Raw genomic sequence first — 22432 nt, forward strand, 5'->3', positions numbered from 1 at the left:
TAGGGGAGTGACTCCTACACTCCAAGGGAGATTACTTCGGATGTCCTTGATGTCCACAGGTCTTCTGGTGAACCTGGATGAACCACAGATGACGCAGAAGACGTGAACAATGAGACCCAGAGCAGCAGGAATCTTCCCTGATGCAGTCTCGGTTCCAGTTGAAGCCCAATGAAGTCGGTTGAAGAGTGTCTTGGTTTCAGAGGTGAGTCTCGTTCCATGACAAATCAAAGGACCCACCCTGAGGGGAGCCCTTCGGTACCCTAGGGAAAGGAGTGGAACGACTCGGGGTCCCTCCCAGAGGAGGGGCTTGACAGAGGGGAGGATACTCCTCTGTCCTTTGTCCAGTTACGCACCAGAGTAGGAACCAAGTGTTCCTGAACTGGCTCAAACCGGAGTATGCAAGAAGGGCACCAAATGTGCCCTTCAAAGCAGTCTGGTGGCGCTGCAAAGTGCCCCCACCCCAGTCCAATACACTATGTCCTGTCTGGGAGGTGGTCACACCTCCCTGTGACAGGAAACCTATTATTCTACCTTCCACTGCTTGAGCTCAGCTCACTATGTACCTTAAAATGGTTAACCACACTTACAAAGCCTGGAGAATCGACTCTGAGGTTTATAGGGGTGTTCTGCTCATGCAGGGGCACCCTCACACTTGTAACCAAGCACCCTGCTGTCAGGGCTGAAGAATCTGCCATGGGTTGACATATAGGTTTTAAGTGCAGTGACCTCAGATATAAGGAAACTTATATTTGGCGTTAGAAGTGCAAGCACCATCTCACACAGGCTGCAATTGTATGACAGTTTAAGTGGACTCTCATGGGTAACACAATATATGATGCAGCCCATGGGAGACCGCTAGTCTACCTATGCCCTGGGTAACTCAGTACCATATACTAGGAACTTCTAAAGGTACACCAGTAGCCAATTGTGGAGTTACCAAAGTACTTACCAGAATCAATTTAGGGGAGAAAGCACAGATGCTAGGGGCATGATTGTAAGGATCCCAGCAAACTAAGTCAAAAGCATACTGACACCGAAAAGTGGGGGTAGCCATGCCAGAAGGATCCTACCTTCCTACAGTCACCCTGTGGTGGTTGGGCTTTCCAGTCAATGGTTTCAGACAACAAACCGAGGTAAGGCGCACACGTCAAACGCTGCATTCCCAAAACCTCTAAATGGTGCGTAGGAACTGCATGTGTGGTGGGCAAGGCATCCTCTGTTTATTGATGGGTGCCCCGCATCCAACACACTCTAACTGAAGGCCAAAGATCCGAAGCTGACCCAAAATAGCAACTGGCTAAATAGGTGACCACAAACCTACTTCCTGAGTATTGGGAGTAATAGGTATTGCAGACATATGTGCTTCCAAGGCAGGCCTAATAACCAATATTGTGACTAAAAAAGAGGATTAAAAATACTTCAGACGGGTAATTAAAAAAACAACCATAAAAACGTTTAAAATTAATTCATTTATGAAAAGAACAAACATCTGCACAAAAATATTCTATTTTGGATAGTGAGAGGAGAAACTGATGTTACGTGGCAGCTGACTTGTGTTATCACCTAGTTAACACATTCCAGAAGAGTGTTTCCCAACACCTCGACAGTGGGTAAAAATACGTTTGTGAAATTTTATATACAAAATACAGATACAGACATAACATGCATTGAAAGCAAAAATAATACAAACCTTTTTCACTGAGAACTGCTCTATCTGGTTGTTTTTCCTTTTAAATAGCGTGTGGACTTCCTTAAACACAATCTGCGCCTCACTGACGTCACCAGTAGCTCCTCGGCACACTGTAAAATAAGGATAAGATGAAACTCATGATCCATGTACAATAGCTATGTGTTTCAGGAGATGAAAATTCATAATCTAATTATGTGATCACTAACGCCTTTCAATGACCCACATACAAGGTCACTCGCTGCTGACGGGAATAGGAAAATCGGTCATTAGGGGTGGTCAAATGAGGCATGTCCCCTCTCATACTGCTTTCAGAAAAGTGCTTTCTATGTTTGGAAATATACATACATTTAGAACTAATGTTATTCTGGATTTAAAGGTTCTGAACAGCCTTTCAGGGAGATACTGCAGCTACAACCCTTAACATGTCGATGGCAAACTTGAAAGAGGTATCAGTAAAAACTCCCAGAAAACAAGCTCTGACGGAGATCGGCCGGTAGGGGTCGCTAGAGATAGCTTTAGATATCCAAAATGCCCTAAAGTCTCAATTCTGTTAAAACATTTATACGCAGTAGTACTGAGAGACAGTGAGTCTTGGCCCGCCCTCTTCCAGCCATTATCTTTATGTACTTTTTATGCTTTGCATTGCTAGGTTATCCATCAAATGCACCATGTTTTGAGGATGTTACAATTGTGTTACCATTCAGATTTGTGATGAGGAATTAAGTAATCCTTTTTTAGGTCTCGGCTAGCGAAGGCTGCGCTTGCGCAGTCTCGCTCACGAGATTTAATGTTTTTCAGAAGTGGGGCTTGAAACCGCCCCTCATCTCCCCTCTTCTCCATCAACTGGCCTCTTAAATGCTGGTCAGCCATTGGAGAAGAGCTTTGTCTCTCCTAACAAGCCCCGTCTTTTTTCGGATTCGGGGGTGTGTTTTTTCGCTTCTTTCTCATTTTTTACCCCCTGCCCCTTTTACGCGTGGTGCGCGTGGTGGGCGTGTTTTTTTTTTTTATTTTACCGTCGGAAGGTTCGGCCATTTTGTGCGCGGTCGGAACAGAGCGGGACGTGGGGTCGCCTCTTCCTTGCTCCAAGGCTGATCTCGGCGTTTCCTGGCGCTTGAGGACGCGCGGCAGATAAGTAACCGGACTCTGTCTTTTCCTTCTTACTTAGAGATGAAAAATACAGTGTCCGCTTCTGCTCTTCCGCTTCAGCTGCCCCCCCCACTCTTTCCCCTCCTGCTCACCCCTCTCCAGCAGTGTTTTGTACAGCGCCTTCGACGCACACAGGGCCGGCTTTAGTGCCTGTGGCGCCCTGTGCGACAATGCTTCAGCTGCCCCCCTCCCTCTCTTTCTGTCTAGCAGTTCTTCTCTTACTGAAAACCTTGACTTCAAGATGGGGTTCTCACTCTCTTTCCTCTACATTCTTTTATTTGCCCCCCTGTGAAATGGATCCAAAAAAGAAAATCATTTTTCCATTCTTGGCTTTGTTTTCCCTGGGCTTGCAACTAGTGCACCAATCCTGGGGGTACTGCAAAGTGTGGATTGGAAAACAAAATGTGTACTGCGGCTCTGCATCCAGGGATGTAGTCTTTTTACCATACTGCTAACGTTTTGGAAGGATATCAGCAATGGACATTGAAATGGGACCATTCAATGCCCCTTTCAGGCAAAAGCACTCACTGATTTCTGAATAGTGAGTGTAAAAGCGTTAAGGTAACAATGTTGTTCCTGCTTGCATTTCACATGGTTCACGGGCGGCAGAGAAGTAACAGGACTCTGTCTTTTCCTTCCTAGTTACAGAAGAAAAATACAGTGTCCGCTTCTGCTCTGCCGCTTCAGCTGCCCCCCCTCCCACTCTTTCATTCTTCCCTCTCTTTCTGTCTAGCAGTTCTTCTCTTACTGAAAACCTTGACTTCAAGATGGGGTTCTCACTCTCTTTCCTCTACTTTTTTATTTGCTCCCCTGTGAAATGGATCCAAAAAAGAAAATCATTTTTGCTGGAAATGTCGTATTTTAATTCTAAGGTGCAGCATCTGGAATAAAAGGTTAAAATATGAAATATAACTAAATAAAATAAGACAGTGGTAGCAAACTGGCCAGATTGATTTTATTCACACCCAGACACATCAGCGCCACTTTTACAGAGTTTGCCAGTGAAGCGCTATTTTTATTTTCTTGTCTTTGTTTTCCCGGGGCTTGCAACTAGTACACCAATCCTGGAGGTACTGCAAAGTGTGGATTGGAAAACAAAATGTGTACTGTGCTATGCGTCCAGGGATGTGGTCTTTTTACCATACTGCTAACGTTTTGTAAGGATATCAGCAATGGACATTGAAATGGGACCATTCAAGGCCCCTTTCAGGCAAAAGCACTCACTGATTTCTGAATAGTGAGTGTAAAAGCGTTAAGGTAACAATGTTGTTCCTGCTTGCATTTCACATGGTTTGCTAAATTTTGCATTCCCCTATGAGTGTTTGCTTTTTTCAGGATGATGTTACTTTTTTCTGTAGGCCGCATATTGCTCTTGTCTATTGCGTCATTTAAATTGAGCCTCATCCAGGTGTTTATAGCCGGCAGCAATTGGGTTGTAGTTGAAGGCAGTGTGAGTTTTTCCTCAGTGGGACAGTATGGTGTTCAGTGGGGGAGACGATGTGGCACTATGGCCAGAGCTGCTGAATTTGGAACTGGGGAAGCAGTTTCAGCCTTAATAACCAGTCCACCAGACGACTCTCCTGAGAGAGCACAATTCCATGCTAGACCTTAGAAGGCTGCGCAAGACCTTAGAAGCGCTGGTGTCTTAGCACCAGCAGGTGGACCCTAGCACTGGCACGTCTGGGTTAACCTTCAAGGTTTGTCCACCACAATCCATACTGAAGTTCACCTCCAGTCTTGCTAGCAGGCCTATGAAGCAGCACAGCCAAGAACCACAGTGACTCTGTCACTGAGGTCACAGGACCCTTGAGCAGGGCCAGCTCTAGGGCAGTGCAACCGGTGTGACCGGGCGCTGACTTTGGGTGGAGACATTATGTTTGCAAGTAAATTAATGTTTTAAAAGCGCTTGCTTCCTCCTTCCTGGCCTCCAGCAATTTTCGGCAACAATAAAAATGTCATGATGACTCTGGTGTTTAATGTTTTTCCTAGAGAGAGATCGGAGTTTTGTCTAGTGGAAGTTTTGACTCCTGGAAAGGTAGCACATAGGGTTAATGTGCCAGCAGCAAAGAACATGTACCATGCAGATCACAAAGTGCACATAATGTAAATAGGTCAGTGGGCTACTGCGTGTGTGTGTGTAGGTGGCTCTGTGGGTGGCTCCATTTGTGTGTGGGTTGCTCTATGTGAGTGGCTCTGTGGGGGGCTCTGTGTGTGTGGGTGGCTCTATGTGTAGGTGCAAATGCAATAGGTCTCGCATTTGAGAGTGATTAAGCTATTGACATTGTAAATAACAATGCCGTTTCTTTAAATGTTTTTAAAAACAAAAACATAAACAAAAATAATGTCATGAGTAATGCCAATAGCTCAAACTTTAACAATGCCGAGACCATTGCATTGTAAATGCTTGTTTTTTTTTTTACGTTGTTTTATATAGCGCAAACTTGACCCGGAGGTATCGGGTATCAGAGCGCTTTGCACGAGCACCAGTTGCATTAGATCAGGACACATTCCTTGTTTGATGTATTTACTTTTCTGAGATATAAGTTAGGATTTGAGGTTGCTCTGTTTACTAGCGCATGTGGTTTAGATGTCCTACTCAACCATAAAGAAACTGTGCTAGTCACTATTCATATTAGTAAGTTCATTTGTTTTATTGTGATATAAAGATAACATGTTGGATTGAAGGCTTTTTTGGGTAATTTAGAGACATTTGTGCACGTATGCTTTTTAGCTCTGGCCAGAGCCAGCGCATGCGCTGGTCTGGCGAGACATTTAGTGAGTGGGCTTTCAAAATCCGACCACACGCTTTTGCTTGTGGCCTAAAGCTTGCGGTTACGCGCGCGGTTAGGCGCACAACCACCATCTGGCTTTCCTATCTCTTCCTCATTAAGCGCATCGCTCGTGGGCACCCTTAAAGCGTCCTTGCAGCCTCGCAACCATTTGGACATAAATCAAAGGCTTATGACCACGTGACTGGGATGCCTTCATCCCCAGCCAATCTTTCTTCTTTCCTCCTCACCCCCTCTTCCAGCACGTGCCCCGATTCTCAGCAAATCTCAGCCGGACGGGAACCAAAGCGTGACTTCGCTAATCACTGAACGGGGCTCTGCCCCTCTCATCCTTCAACTGTGTGCCAAACGGGTCGCGCTCGACTTTAGCAAGTAAACAACAGCACTGTATAGAGCGAGTCCCCGTTTATCCCCTTACCCTCCTTCCCAGAAATCTTACATGAACTAACTGCCTACACCCCACGCGGCCAATGCTTGTTTTATTATGCTTGCATGGCGAATTAATAGGTAGGCACTGGCACTGCTTTCAAGTAGACGAGCGAACGTGTTTTCCTCCGAATAAATGTATCTAATCTTTGACACTACACACGAGGTATGTCTAGTCAGTAATTGGTTTTGCAGGAGTTCCAGTTTAAATAACCAGACTGTTTACAATGGGATCTATAGATCCAGCTACCACAAAACTATTACCGGCAAAAAACACTGTCCCACCCCAATTACAAGCTACTATGCTCACATGTGAAAATGCGGATTTCTGCGAACCACCTCAGTCCAAAATATTCACTGTTTATGTAAAGTGAATTTGAAATATGTTGCTACACATGTCAGAAATTATATGCTAGGTTTTCTACAGTGTTATACAAATTGTACAAGAACATTGAATTCAGAACTACGTTTGTTACATCTCAGTGCTTTGATAGTTATTTCACACGCTCCCCATTTAACGCCACTATCCCGCCCTTGCATTTGGTCAATATGCATTTTTCGCGGGATTTGATTAACTTGTGCAAAGACAATGTATATAATAAACGTGAATGTTTGCTTCATACCTGATATGCAAAAAGGAAATGGGTTTGAAGAAAAAGAACATCTCAATAATTTCCATCCTCTGATTTTTATACCAAGTGCATCACTCAACAAGAATGCCAATGCAAAAGTTTTAGGCATTCCAGAAATCTCTCCGGTTCACTTTCTGGAAGTTTCACCTGAACGCATAGAGACTTGCCAAGTTTCCTTTAGCAAAGGAACACGCATTTTATTTTTTTGGCAAAGAGGAGCATTACCAAGTAGGCTCACCTTCCATAAACAGAAAATTAAGGGGCACTCCAGTTTATTCCACTACAGGGCGCTGGGATCTTCATGGACATAAACAACCCTCGCAGCTGGACATTTAGTCAGACATTCTTTGTTATGCTGGACTGCAGTAGGAAAAATTGCAATAAAATCAGCAGAGATTAATTTTGAGGTGAATTGGGAACGCACAGTTGCACCAGGACCTGCAATCAGTGCTCCGTCATAGAAGAAGGACTAAAAACAAGCATTGGCATACCCAATAGGTCTCGCCTTTGAGACCTTATAAGTATTTAGTTATCCAGCACAATATCCTTGGTGCAACAACATCAAGTGTTGCATGGCTAAACACTTATAAGGTCCCATGGGCGATACCTATTGGCTATGCCAATGCTTGTTTAATGATACAACGAAAATACTACACCTTTATCAAAAGTATTTACTATGCCATATTTTTCTGTGTATACAGCTAACTGCAGATTTTGCAATTCTTTTAGTCCCCCAGGCAACAGACTGGATCCGGATCTTTTCCTAGCAATTGCTTCTGCACACTGCAGGTGTCAACACTGAATTCTCCAAAGACCTCACACTGCATCTGGAAGTGTTAGTGGGAGCCATATATAGGACCACCTCGTCACATCAAAATCAGTTTTGTTTTGCTAACCTCTTCTGCTTTCCGCTACTGGACAAAAGTGACTGATTTAAAAAATGACTGTGTGCAAAAAGCTAGCTTAGGACCGTTTCGAAGTCTATAATCCACTACAGAATGGGAAGAAGGCAGTGCAGAACAGAGATACAGGGAAACAGTGAAGAATCTACGGTTAGATATTGTAGCTACCAGAAAGAGCGTTAACATCGCTAAGTAACCTATGCTTCTGGTGGATACTTCTAAGCACAGATTCCTTACTTTGTGAACCATTACCAAAGCAATGGCCCCTCCTAGGTGGTGGGTCTGAAAAGTGGATTTACAAGTCCTGCAGGACTCAGTGGGAAAAAGTACCTCTCTGCAAGCTTGAGAATCAATGCAGTAAGCTTGGAAAAAGTAGGGGCACATATCCATGCAGATGTCAGGGAGATAGCCAAAACCAAAACCCACGGCAACCTACAATCTTGTGGAATGAGCCCTATGGACCTCAGGGGATCCTTTCTGGCCAAGGCGTAACATAATCTGAGCCAGAGAACAATCCATTGCAATAATGTCTAATTCTGGACCGCCTTTCCTTTCTTTGCACCAGTTAAACTGACAAATAGTTGAACATCAACAGAGTATTACTTAATCCTATCAATACAGAAGTTAAGGGAACGCTGTGGGTCCAACCAGTGAAGCCTCTCTAGATGAATGTACTGTAGAAAACAAAGCAAGAAGCATGAAAGACGGCCTTGGGTGGAAAGGTGATATTACTTAAAGAAGAAAGGCAAGGGTCCTAAGCACCACCTTGTTAGGGGAAAAGATAGTACAGGAAGCTGAAGTGACATGGCCTGCAGCCTACTGATGCAATCGCAGAAGCGATGGCAATGAGAAAATAAGAAACACTGTCTTCGAGGTCAAGAGCCTCAAGGTGCAGAAGTGGAGAGGCTCGAAAGGAGCACACATCAGGAAAGTTGAGATCTCAATAAGGCACAATATAGGGATTAGGAGCAAGATATATGAAAGCCCTTTTAAGAAACCCATCACAGCCGGTGACTTGAATAATGAGGGTTATTCCGTCAAACAATGAATGGCCAAAAAGGCCTATAAGTAAACTTTAACTGTGCCCTCAGCAAAACCTTGTTGGGCCAAAGACAGCCCATAAGCCTGATGATATACACACTTGGTGACTAAATAAATAATCCGAGTCTTCTAAATTTAGATTGGTCTTCATTTTAACTCTCTTCATTTTGCGCTGGATCTCCTAACAGGACAGCGCCCCAAGAACTTTTTACTTTATCGCTTGTACCTCTATCCTAGGTGTACGAGTGTCCAACCCCCCCTCAGTCGACCATGAGGCACAGTTTTGCCTTTTAAAATGTATGTATTTTCGTACTTTTGTTTGTCTTGTGTGTTATTTATGTTGTCAGACGCATGTTTTTAGACCTTGTGTGTATTATTAAATGTGCACTTCGTGCATTCACGATCACCTTTTATTCACGATATAGCTAGACGCCAGCATGAAAGATGTACTGTCTTGAGAACTATACAGTGGCACAATAAGAATATGTGAAAATTGAGCATTGCGACACTGGTGCATAGTGTAATCACTTTTTTATCCTATGACAATAATGCATAATCTGCCTTTTTCTCCATTAACGTCTGTTTTCCATCCTACAGATTTTCATTAGACGTACATTACGTATGTATTTTTGATCAACGCATGCAAATTTTGCACAGCGTTTTGTGTTTTTTCACTTATTATTGCACCAAATTAGGTCTTCTAGGAGTGGTACTTACACTGGGCTGGTCCCAGTGTAGTCCTGATGAAGAGCTTGGGAAGCTTGAAACTAGTCGACCGTATGCTAGGTACACTCACCCATTATAGTAGTTTTCTCTAGCATATTACCCACTTTTTAATTAATTAGCTAGGAGCAACATTAAAATTTATATTGGCCCACTAGTTGATTATTTTAACTCACTTTAAACCACTCCACACCACAACACTTGCACAACACATAGTCTTGTTCAGTGCTCCTACGCAAATCCGTAAGTCGCAGCACGCCTCAGCCCGTAGAGGACTGAGAGGACCCCAATGATGAAGCATGTCACCGTGGGGAAACCCTGGTGAGTGAGGGGACTAAAGAAAGGAATTGCCCTTTCTTTCTTTTGCTTGGGTGTTCTTTCGGGAAACAAGTGCTTTCCTTACACACTTTTGGTTAGGTTCTCATATATCTGAAGACTCGGATTATTTATTTAGTCATGTACACAATGGGAGGGTGAACCTAACCGTTAAAAAACCTCTCCTTCCCCCTTCTTTTTGATATACACACTTGGTGGACAGCCATATTGACATCTACCACTTCTGATGCAAGATCAAAATCAGCGGTATGGATGTAGAAATCTTCCTTGCTGCTGAAACAGCAGATTATCGGGAAGAGGAAGTCAACACTGAGGGCATATGCTGAGGGTTGAATCTGAGTGCCAGTGACCCATCCCCTCCTCAGCCCCCAACCCAATCCAATACTATCATAATGAGCTGTGCTCAGTCCTGCATGATATTCTTCAGCGCCCATGGGATCAGATGTGGGCACCTGGGCTGCAAACACAAAGCTAAATCAACTCTATCTATACATAATCATGTGAATGCTTTGCTACAGAACTGATACATCCTCAAACTTCAGCGACTACTAATTAAGGATTTTTTGAAGAGCTCAGCTCCATATTCGTTCTGGTATTTTCAAGAGTTTCTCTAGGTTGCATCTGCAGTGGAAAGAGGCACTGTTTAAAAAATGTTATCAGTGTAACAGGAAGGAGTTGTTACACATATAATGAATGCATTCCTGTTTGTCCTGGCTGAGAACTGAACTACTGGGTACCTTTTCATTGCTGGATGAGGGTATCAGCAACCATGGTTAATTGGCCTTTCTTTCCTACAATATGGCCAGAGTAAATCCTCTAGAACCTTCGGATCAAAGAAAGTGAGGAAAACAAGGGCATAGCAAATCTCGCCAAGTATAGTGAGCCCAATAAGAGGCAGCAATGACTAGTCAATCCCAGTAGATTGTTTCTCTCTGGCACGGGGAAGGCGCTAGATGCTAATGTATCTGTGGCCTCAAAGGCATCGCCCTTGGTGAACTCAATTAGAGAGTTTGTGGGGAAGCATTTCAGAGGTAATTCATCCAGAAAGGGAAAGGATAATCCTTCTGTTACATCCCCAGTCCCCCAAGTTTCTCCCCTTTCCCAGAGTTACAAGAGTCTGAACTCTTACTTGAGCCAAAGGGTGGATCATCTGGTACCCAGGCTACCATCTTCACCATGCCTGTTACTGGTGGGCTTGAGGGAGAAGGTTCCTAATTAGGCAAGCCTAAGACATCACAATGGATTCTTGAGACCCAGGTCTCAGAAGATGCAGTTGACTCAGGATTGCTACTAAAGGCTCTAAATGTCACAGTTTATAGTCCCGGACGTTAACCAGGCGGGTCCTTATTAAGCAAACATGTTGCACCATGAATTCCCCCTGACCCCCACCCTAGCATCTGATTTCTTCCTCATTGTGGATGTTATGGTCCTAATAGAAAAAACACTGCAGGGCATTTTTGAGGCCATGGTTCTGAATACCGTTACCTTGGGACCCCATAAGCTTTTCCTGCAGACAATTGCTTCAGAACTGAAACAGAATAATGGCTATATGCCCAAGCTAGTAAACCTGTTAAAGGGGGAGGGGGGCATACTACATGGTCAGATTACAAGGACACATGTTGGGACCGTAGGGAGTGAGATAACTCAGATCTTGGATACAACCCCAACCGCTAAGGTGTTATCTTCAATGTATATATCGAAGCATTCGATGTTGATAAAAAAAAAATGGGGTAGTTACTTTTATTTATTTATTTATTTATTTATTTATATAAAGTTTTATATAGCGCGAACAAGATCCCGAGGGATATCAGAGCGCTTAACAATCACAATCCCTTTGCTGCTATTTGTCTTAGACAGAGGCAACATATAAAAAAGGAGGGTCGGGTTTGAGACTCAGGGTCAGGAAAAATAAGATAGATCCAGTTTGCTAGACACAACATCCAGATCACAGTGAGAAATACAAAAGTGAAGAAAGGCAGGGATCAAGGCAGCATTGAGGGTAATGGTAGACTAGCCAGTCCAGGACTGGTTAACCAGAGTGGGAATTTCAGTCTGCAAAAGAAAAATTGTCTCTTTGGGGCTCAGATAACTGGGCCAGTTAGAAGGGAATGGGAAGGGCGCAGAACACTATAAGGGAGTCAGTGGGTTCAGAATAAGGGTCCCAACATAGAGGGAGTCAGAAAGGTGAAACGAAGGGGGGACGAGAAAAGAATCTAAGGCACGTTCCCCTAAGGTTAAATTTATCATAGATCGGGAAAATAGTCCTAGTAGTACCCTTAAGGTGGGAATTTCGATATCTAAAAGATCTAGAGAAGATCAGGGGAAGGATACAAACTCTCTGTGGGTATTCCTAGAGCCAGCCCCGGAAAACATGCGGAAAAAAGATGTAGGAAGTTGAATCCTCTAAATAGGTCTCGTTTATTTGAGATATTATCCTCCATCCAAGCCTTCACTCAATATCCACTACTGACATGAAGCAACTTGGCTTTCTGGAAAATAAATATGGCAAGGATGTAACAAACATCCTGCTATACTGGGTGCTGGTCAGAGATACCCATATCGAGGCTGAAAACAATTTAAAATCTCAGGGATTAAAACTATTCAAAGAGATGGAGTTAGACCTTTTCGATTCCCCAAGATTGGGCTTCTTGCAATGCCATGGTGGTCTCCAGCTATATCAAGTAAGTTGGGATACAGACACAGACCATTTTAGAGCCAGATACATAATGGAAAGTATAGAAGGTAGACTTCAACTCACTTTGCCCCAAAGAGGAAGGTAATAGGCATATCCCCTTTGATTAAAATAGGTATGACTTGGGGCGTGGCTAGCCGACGGTAATGGCTGCCTTCTGACACGGCTCCAAGCCCGATCCGCATATCCTGACTCCATCTGCCTGACATCCTGCCCCCTACTCCGAGGAGGAGTGGGGTCCCTGCCCCTGAGCCTTGGGGAACAAAGTGTGGCCGAAAACTCGCCTGAGCGCCGATCCCTTGGTGCTGAACTGCTGGTGCTGCCAGGGTACCGAACGAGAAACGTGGGGCGGCGCCCTCGCTCCGTCGACGCAGTGGCTGGCGGGCCTCACTTCGCAGCGGTGCTGCAGGGGCCTGCTGCGATCGGAGGCGCATCTGGTAAGGAAGCGGCGAACCGGGGAGTGCACCCGCACGCGACCCCAACATCATCCTTAAAGTGACAGCGCCCGGAGGAGCGGAACTAGACCGCCGGCCGCGAGAGCAGCGGACTGACCTGGACGGCACTGGAGGCCCCGGCTTCTAGGGGTGGGCGGAATTTGCGTAATTGCGTTACGCAAATCTTCGCGAAACGGTACAAAATCTCTGCGAACACGCAGAAATTCCGCGAACACGCGGAATTGCTTGTTCGTGATGCTTTTTTCCTGTTCACAATTGCTGTTTGCGTGCTCGGGGAGAAATATCTCGCGAACACGCATTTTGAGAACGCGAACAAGCAAAAATTTCGCGAAATCGCGGAAAGCAGACTTTTGAGCAATTTCGCGTTCTCCGCGGAACGCGAAATTACGCAAATTCCGCGAGCGGAACGGAATTTACCGCCCAGGCCTACCGGCTACTCGGGCCCAGCGGAATGCAGGCGGCGGCGGCCCAAAACAACGGCAGTGACCACAGTGCCTGAGCAGTGAGTGCTCGCCCCTGCCCCCCCCACTGGAACCTGGATACGCCTTGATTTTCTCTGCGCAGGAGGGGTGCCTGTCCATCTGGGCCTCATAAAGAAGGGACTGGAGCCCTGAGTACGGCAGCCACCAGGGATAGAGGCAACCTGTGGAGAGCTCCCACCACCAACCACTAGCTGTAAAGAGTAAGTGACGGCCTACTCCTCAGACGTTGGCTGGGGGCGCGTATTGGGGGCTGTGTGCTGTCCACGTCAAGCCCGACAGGGGACTCGTCAGGAGGGTGTGCTGGGGGGCCCTGAGAGCCTTCTCACATCCAGCATGAACCGAGTGTGGTGGACTATATTGCGTGAGGCACTGGAGGCATACTTTGGGCCCGTTTTTATTTGCGATCAATCTTGACTGGGTGAGTCTTTGAGGGGCTGTGAGGAGGGAACGGCCACCATATCCGTGTCGGGACGACCTCTAGCGGTAGTGGGGCTATAATTGACATACTCTGAGTTTGGCCCCCCATCCTTCCCTGAACACAGAGAGATCGGTGCACTGGGAAACCCGACAGGGGAATCCCTCCCCCTGAGCAGGCGGTGGGACTACTGGGATCGCCCTTTGGCAAATTGACTGCATAAAACCCGCGGAGCCCTGACGATGGCGAGTGGGAAGGGGTCCAAAACACCTGCGCAAAATAAACTTGCTAAATTTGCCTGGTCCAATCCAAAGGATAACAAATACACTGCCTCTTCGGAGGGTGCGGATAATCAACCAGACCCGCAACGGAGGGCCTCGCTCTTCCAGACCTGATAATAGTGCTGTGCACCGAAGTGACCCGTCTCGAGGGGAACTGGACTTCACAACTGGCAGCTAAGCGAATGGCGTAGGTGGGGTTGAAATGGACACAGTGGATATACTTAGTAGTGAGAATTTTAGATATTGGAGCTGACGGACCGTATTGGGACTTCTCACCAAGACTGCCACAGGTGAATAAGTTAGTACCTCACAAATAAGGCTCGGAAATACTACCAATCAGCAGCTTTAGTGTAGCAGCTAGCGAGGGGGCAGGGAACTATCCCCATCATTTAGTGGAATATGATCCCATCCTTGCACTCGGCGGATGGGTATGGCTGCAACCAAGCACCTCTTTATTCATGGGTGGGGCGACAGGCACTTTGCCTTGTTGGGAAGTGGGCAGTTTGAGATCCACTGGCAGGGGGGCAGGGAGGGGGGATGTTGGGGGGGTAGAGTTTTTTCTGTATTACGTTTGGTTTTTAAGCACAAACATTTACATATGATTGCCTATGTTTTCACTTCCACTGCAAAGCATGCCTCCAAATGGTTCTCCTATTGGACTGTACTTGACTGCCCTTGTGTGGCTACCCACTTGGTTGTAACAATGTCGGAAGAGGCGGCGGCCCTTCACAGGGTATTCGTAGAATTGTATAACTTTCATTTGCAAGACCTATGGCTGAGACAAGGGTAGAAACGTCATTGTATATTCTAACGTGGAATGTAAATTGGCTGGGTGACAAAATAAAACGAGGGGTTGTGTTGCAGTATCTTAGAGACATGCCCCGGACCTGGTCCTGCTCCAGGAAACACACCTAGTGGGCAATACCTGTAAGGCCCTTACACGATGGGGATACAAGTTGTTGGTACATGCCAGGTTCACCTCGGGTTCGAGGGTACGGGCATACTAGTCAGAAAAAGCCTCGCACTCACCCCTGCCCGCACATGGGCGGATCCACAGGGGAGGTTTGCAGTTCTGGAGGCCAGTTGGGAGAGGAGGTCGCTTAATGTGGTCTCGGCGTATTTTCCCCCTTCTTTGGGTAGGGAGGCACTTGCTGACGTAGTGACGTAGAGAAAATTCTGGTGGATCTACCCATGGGCACACTCATACTGGGAGGGGATTTCAATATAACTATGGACGACCATTCGGATAGGCATCCCCAGCGTCCCCTGATGCGGCCCAGCACTCAAATTAAAGATTTTGCACAGGCTTTTGGCATGGCAGACATATGGCGCACCCTGCACCCAGACTTGATCTACTACACCTACTATTCCAATGCCCTCAAGAGCATGTCTCGCATTTACTACTTCCTCACACACCTGGCGGAGGTTGGACACTTCAGGCATCCACGTGGTCTACCAAGGGGTATCTCAGACCACTCCCCAGTGTGGATTGAGCTTACTTATCGCAATACAAGACAGCGCAACACGATTGTTCTCAACCCTTGGCTGCTTTAAATCACGGATATCAAAGAGACACTGCTCAAGCAGACACACCATTATTTCAATGAAAATGTGGGCTTGGTGGAGTCGGCTCAGACAATTTGGGAAGCCTATAAGGCAGTGCTCTGGCACTTAAAACGAGATATATCAGGCAGCAAAACCGGCAGCTTTCTCAGCTGGAGATTGAACTACAGAGATTAGAGACACAAAACGCCTCCTCGCCTAGTGAGGTGGCGGCGCACCACCTAATGATCAAACAACTGGAATACAAAGCCATGGCAGGGGAAAAGACTCGGGCCAGATTACTCCAATCGCAACATAAGGTTTACGAACTGGGAGATGGGGCAGGGAAAATGTTGGCATGGCTGGAGAGGAGGGAGCAGGGGAACGCTGTGTGCCCCGATTGACTGCTGAAGGGACGAGACGGATCTCAGATCCGCACGGACATTGCGGAAGCGTTCGCAAATTGTCTAGAAAAGGTTTATACCTCTTCAGCTCAGTATACAGCCACAGAATCCCGACAACTGCTGGCTGACTTACACCTGCCCACTCTGACAGAGGAGGATAGGGACTTCATGGATGAAGATCTCAATGTTGAGGAAATTTGCAAGGCAATATTCAGTATCAAATCGGGGAAGGCAATGGGGCCTAACGGGTCCCTATTGAATTCCTCAAGTCTGTGGCCCAAAGAGTCGCGCCCCACCTGAAAATATGTATAGCGAAAGCCTTGAGAAGGGGGTCCTTCCTGTGGACCATTAGAAAATCGGGAAAGCCCGAGGATAGTTGTGGATCCTATCGACCAATTTCATTAATTAACGTCTAAGCAAAAGTCCTGCCGAAACACTTGGCTTCCCGCCCGGTGTCAGTAATTCCTTCATTGGTCCATGTGGACCAATCAGGGTTTATGCCCAGGAGAAACATGGCTCTAAACATTCGCCGCATCCACAATGTCATTGGGCGCCAGACCTTCATTGCGGAAGATGCTGTAGTGCTTTCTTTGGATGCCTCTATGGCGTTCGACTCCATAGAATGGCCTTATCTTTTTGCGGTTCTGGGGCGTTTAGGGTTTGGCCCGAGGTTTATAGGGTGGGTCAGACTTCCCTATACAGACTTGATGGGACAGGTAAAGGTCAACCACCGAACGTCTAGAGTATTCCTGTTGGGTAGGGGCAGCAGGCAAGGATGCCCCTTATCCCCCATGATCTCCTCCCTAATCCTTGAACCAATGGCAACATGGGTGAGAGGGGACGTCTCAATTAGAGGGCTGAAGTGGACAGAAGAACACGACGACAGAATTTCGCTATATGCGGATGATATTCTAGTATATCTGGCGTCCCCATATGCTTCAATACACAGCTTGTTAAAACATTTTCATAAATTTTGGCAAGTATTCAGGATATACCATAAATTGCTCCAAATCGGTGCTTTTTGTTCTTCGGGGCCCTGTCCCCAGGCTCCCGCGGGGATGCGAGATTGAGATAGCTCCAGATGGCTTTCGCTATTTAGGGGTCTATATTACACCGGATCTCCAACTCTTTTAAGATGAGAATCTGGCTGCCCCCCTGGAAAAACTGCGTAGTGAAGTTAAACATTGGAGATCTCTGCCGCTGTCTCTGCTGGGCAGAGCTGCTCTGTTTAAAATGCTGGCTCTCTCCCGATTCTTGTATATCCTTTAAAACTGCCCCTACAGGGTCTCTGACTCGTACTTTAAAGGCATTGAAAGCGAGGTTTGACTGCTGTTACGGGATGGGGGAGCGCCTCGTATAGGGCTACATAAATTGACTGGGGGGAGTGACCTTCCAGATATTAGACTTTATTATTGGGCCTCGTAATTAGTGGTTATAAATCATTGGCTATATCGCTCCCCGATAGACCTAGCTTATATGTTAGACGGATATCAGTTGGGGAGAGAAGGGTGCCTAGGAGCTTTGTATACAAAGGTCCGAAGGGGGAGGTATGTGGACCCACCTGCAAAAACAGTTGAAATTTGGCACCAGGCAACTAAACGCTTGGGTTGGACGGGGGTGTTAACCCAGGCCTCGCCCCATGGTCTACTCAAAACTTGGGCTTCTATGTTTTCAACCAGGCTTTGACAAATGGGACACGATTGGTATATCTCACATTACTTCATTTAGTGAAGAAGGGCAAGATCCTTACATTTCAGGAACTACAACAGAAATATAAATCAGCCTAGGGGGAAATGTTCCGATATTTGCAAATCCGTCGAGCACTCATGACAGCACTACCAGATATGAGCGCCCTAAAGGAGTCATCCCCCTTGGAGGACTGGATACTCTCTGAGTCAATGCCCACCAAAGCCGTATCCCTTACGGATCGAAAACTATGTAATAATCTGCCAGATCCCTTTTAGGCACTGCATGATAAGTGGCAGAGAGAGCTAGGGCAAATAGAAGACGAGGACTTGCAGACAGCACTGATGTCTCCAAGGGAAGCAGCTATCACTCTCCGCTTTCGTTTAATTCAATTAAAAGTCCTTCATAGAGCGTATCTCTCTGGGGGACCCTATTAAAAATGGTCACCAGGTAGAGTGCACTCTGCCTACGTGGCTGTCAAGAAGAGGCAACCTTTTTTCACATTATCTGGAACAGTCTGCTCCTACGCCACATATGGGAAGGGGCGACAACACAACTGCAGGACACCATGGGGAAGCACATAACTCTCACACCATCACTGGGGCTTCTCAATGTCTGGGACGCTACAGATCTTACGGAAATAGAACAAGAATTAGCCACGTTGGGATATACACTGGTCAAGAGAGAGATTGCAATGAAATGGGGGGCAGCTGAGCGACCGTCGATCAGGCACTGGGTAGCGGAAATGAACACATGCATGGTTGCTGAAAAAGCAGTGTATAAAGCCAGGGGGTGCCCCAAAAATTGGGATGAGAAATGGGGTGGGTGGGGTCTATGTGTATCCCGGACTGTGGAACTGGACAAGTCAAGGCAGAAGAACCAGATTCGGACAGTTGTTCAATTGAATGTTTAATGTCTTATCATGACGAGATAATGATATGCTTTTACGAAAACTATGCATACCACTGCTTTGTGATGGTTGAAATAACTCAATAAAAAATCATTAAAAAAAAAAAATTGGTATGACTGCCTGGGTTGGGATGAGGACGTGGGTGAAGGATGGGATACCCTAAGTAATATGGACTAGGGATGGGAAGCCATGCACAGAATCCCCCTGCTCTCCTGGAATACACCTGGGCATATTAACATATTGAAGCAGCAGAAATATTTAGGGTACTAATAGATCAGTATTCAATCTTGTGCTTCCAGGAAACACAGCTGTGCAGGAAAGCGTGGCAGATAGATGGGTTCTTGAAAATCCACCAGAAGAGGTTAAATAACGCAACAGGGCATCCTTTGGAGGGATGTAAAGATATCAACCAAAATTGCTCGAGGGTATAGGAAATTAAGACACGTTTCAAATGGGCCCTTGCCTGTGGTGTAAAAAATGTATATGCCAGGACGGGCCAGGAATGTATCATCATTTTCAATGTTTATTTACATGCAAGAGGTCGCCTTAATTATAATGAAAATATGGAACTGTTCAGAGAAGATGTGGCCATTATAGTTGCACAGTACCCACAACACTTGTTAGACCTTATGGGGGATTTTAATCACAAATTGTTTCCGGAAATGATGGACCAAAGGTACGAGGATTTACTATCCGCATTTAATATACAACGTGCCTGCTTTCCAGTAAACAAAGCTACAGGAAGAGACGTAGCCTTGCTACATTTACTTACATCAAATGGGTCGGTAAGTCTTAATGGCCGTGTGTCCGCAGACACCCCAGCAAAGAAAACCTTTCAGTATGGCAATCAGAATAGTCCAATAGATTATGTTTCTGTGCAGGCATGGACCTTCAACTTAATTAGGAAATTTGAGGTTCTACAAATAGAGGAGAGTGAGGAAGATGAAGGTACTCCTTATAAAGGTTCGGCAACTGAAACGGCTTAAGACAAGAATATCCGAAAACATCTCAATTTATTGAAGGCTCTCCAAGCACAAATTTAGGGAATTTACTGTTTAAGAGATACCCTCAAAATCTTTACTATAGTATGATGATATAATTCAAGAGCTTGTTGCATGCCTAAAAGTTGAATTGGAGGTTTTTATTAGCATTCAAGATAAAAATAAGATTGAGAAATAGCTGGTTTGATATGGAATTCAAACTTTTGAAACGAAGAATAAGGAAGCTTGGAAGACATACAAAGTTCTCTAAAAGTGAAGTGGGTATATTACATCTCCAAAATTTAAGGAAAGAGTTAAACAACTCAGTTGCAAGTAAGAAGCGGCCATTTCAAGTGGAATACTGGAAAGTAATGCTCAAGACAATAGAGTCAAATAATGTAAGGAAGTTCTGGAGACCCGTACAGAATGGGATGGAAAAAGCCCTGGGGAAACTGACAGGTTCAGTGGGAGAGAATGCTTGGGTAGAATTCCTGGGAAAGGACTATAACAAAGATGCTATAATCACCCAGGGACCAATAACATTTCTTGTTAATGAGGAGACAAATAATTAAGAAAACATTTTAGATGCTAAAACTCACGAGGGCAGCTGGGCCAGGTAGCTTATCTCCAGTAATAATAAAAACAAACATTCCCTTGTACACCAGCTTGATCTACCTTCTTTTCCAGAAAATTCACCCGACAGGAAGCTTTCCTGATAGTTAGAAGGGAGCGGTTATTAAACCCATACATAAAAAAGTTAAGCATTCCTTCATTGAAAATCTGCTTGATGTGAGTGGGAAAGTCTTCTTAAAAATCCTTATGGGGATGCTGAGGGACTGGGTAGAAACAAAGTCAATCATCCCACAAGAGCAAGGAGGAATTAAGGGGAAGCACTTGGCGACCGACCACTGTTTTAGTCTGTTGGCCTTAGCAAGGAAATCAACAGAGCAAGGTAGAGGATTGTACTGCTGCTTGGTGGACCTTAGCTCCGCGTTTGACTCAGTTGATCGGGTTTTGTTATGAGAGGCACTAATTAGTTATGGAATCCCTAACGGTAAACTCCTAATCTTACAATAACTTCAAAGGTATAATTGGGTCCAGGTGGAATAAGATCTTGAGGGATCTCTTTCAAAGAGGATTGACCTAAGAAATAGTCTGAGACAAGGGTGACCCTATTTCTCTTATTCCTAGCTGATTTACGAAAAATACTTAGCCAATGGAACAGTTTTAGCCCAAAAATGAATGGCCTGCATGCAAGCTGTCTCTTATACGCGGACGACTTACAAATTTTTGACTTCACCGAAATCGGCCTTCAAAGGAAACTAGATGCCTTCTTGGACTATTGTAATGAGAAAAAACTAATAGTAAATATGGAAAAGACCAAAGTATTACCAATAAGGAAGAAGAGTATAAGGTTGGTTTGGGCCATAAACACAGACCAAAATGAGATAGTCAGAAAATATAAATATTTGGGAATGTAGTTCTCAAACGATCTACGGTGGAAGGAATACCTTGCTTCTATAGAAGCGGCGGCACTTTCATCCGTCGGGGTACTTAAGAAATTCTATAACCACAATGGGGACTCCTTCCTAAGACCGGTGCTGGCAGTCTCTCAGGGTATAATAAGGTGACAATTCCAGTCTGGTGCCGAGGTGGTCGGTATCAGAGGGAAATTAAGCTGGGACTCTGAAGAGGGTAGGTGTTTAAAAAGATTACCTTTTTTGCCCCCTTCCACAATGGTGCAGGCAGTTAGAATAGAAACGTGACTGACGGAATAGACCCACCTAGCATATGCAGAGATAATAAAATTCTGGATAAGAATGGACAGCGAGGAGCTTCCTAAAATCTCATCATCATGCAAAAGTGAGGTACTACAAAGTGGGTTAACATGGGCATGAGTAGTCAGAGAGAGACTCCTCAACTGTTGTAGGAAATTAAAAATAGAAGGTGACAATGATCAAGTAGGTGTGAGTTAATCTGAGTTTAGAAGAGTATCTAAACAGGTCTCTAGAGAGGAGATGTAATCTACCTAAGGAAAAAGAAATTTGTATCCCTCTTTATGAATTTATGGTTAGGAGGAAAACATTTCCCTTCCCAGAGAAACTCCCACATGTACTGCTGCAACGTGGTCTCTTGAGATTTAGATGTGGGGTAAACCAAGTCTTGATGTCGAATGTTCATGGTACCATGTTAAATTAAGACAAAGGGGCACATACATCAAGTCCACATTTTGTGATTTCTAAATAGTGAAGTTTACCGATTCGCTATTGAGAAATCGCAAAATGCAATGCATGTAGGAATCGCCCAAAAAATTTGATTCCTCAAAATTCCTTAATTGCGACTCGCAAATTGCGACTCGCAATTAAGGAATTGATTCCCATTTATTCATATGGGCCTGGAGGCCCATAGGAATCAATGGAAATTGCATGCGCAATTTGCGAGTACCCAATAGGTACTTGCAAATTGCGCATGCAATTTTAGGGTTTTTGGGTTCCAAAAGGATACCCTGTTGCACCCCTGAAAATCCAATTTTTACACATGTTGCGCACACACATTCCCCAAGGGCATGTGTGTGTGTAAAATGTGCCTTTGAAAAATGCACTTTAGTGCATTTTTCAAAGAAATCGCAAATTATCATCAATTTTTGTTTTAATGGTATTTTGACATTCCTAATAGCGAAAACGCAATAATTTTTTATTTAATGCATTGCATTTAAGGAATCGCAATTTGCAATTCCTTAAATGCAATCACAATAACAGTAATCGCAATTTTAGCGATTCCTTGAGTAGCGATTTTTGCATTTGGGATGATGCATCCCAAATGCAAAAATACCGGTCGCTAAGGGGCAGATTCTGTGAATCTGCCCGTTTGCGACCAGTTTTTGGTTTGATGCATGAGGC

At 45.1% G+C, this 22432-nt stretch overlaps 1 protein-coding gene across 2 annotated transcripts in view; it reads right to left on the reverse strand.

Annotated features, from left to right (window-relative positions):
* The window catches only part of TTC39C (tetratricopeptide repeat domain 39C), a 466104-nt gene that overhangs the window by 126540 nt on the left and 317132 nt on the right, over positions 1–22432 (reverse strand). For both annotated transcript variants that reach the window (XM_085605752.1, XM_085605751.1), the window contains one exon: positions 1691–1800. In XM_085605752.1, coding sequence (XP_085461878.1) covers positions 1691–1800 — 110 coding nt within the window. The remainder of the gene's footprint in view (positions 1–1690; positions 1801–22432) is intronic.

This window comes from Triturus cristatus, chromosome 5_1 (genome assembly GCF_964204655.1).
Source record: "Triturus cristatus chromosome 5_1, aTriCri1.1, whole genome shotgun sequence".
Classification (NCBI taxonomy): Eukaryota; Metazoa; Chordata; class Amphibia; order Caudata; family Salamandridae; genus Triturus; species Triturus cristatus.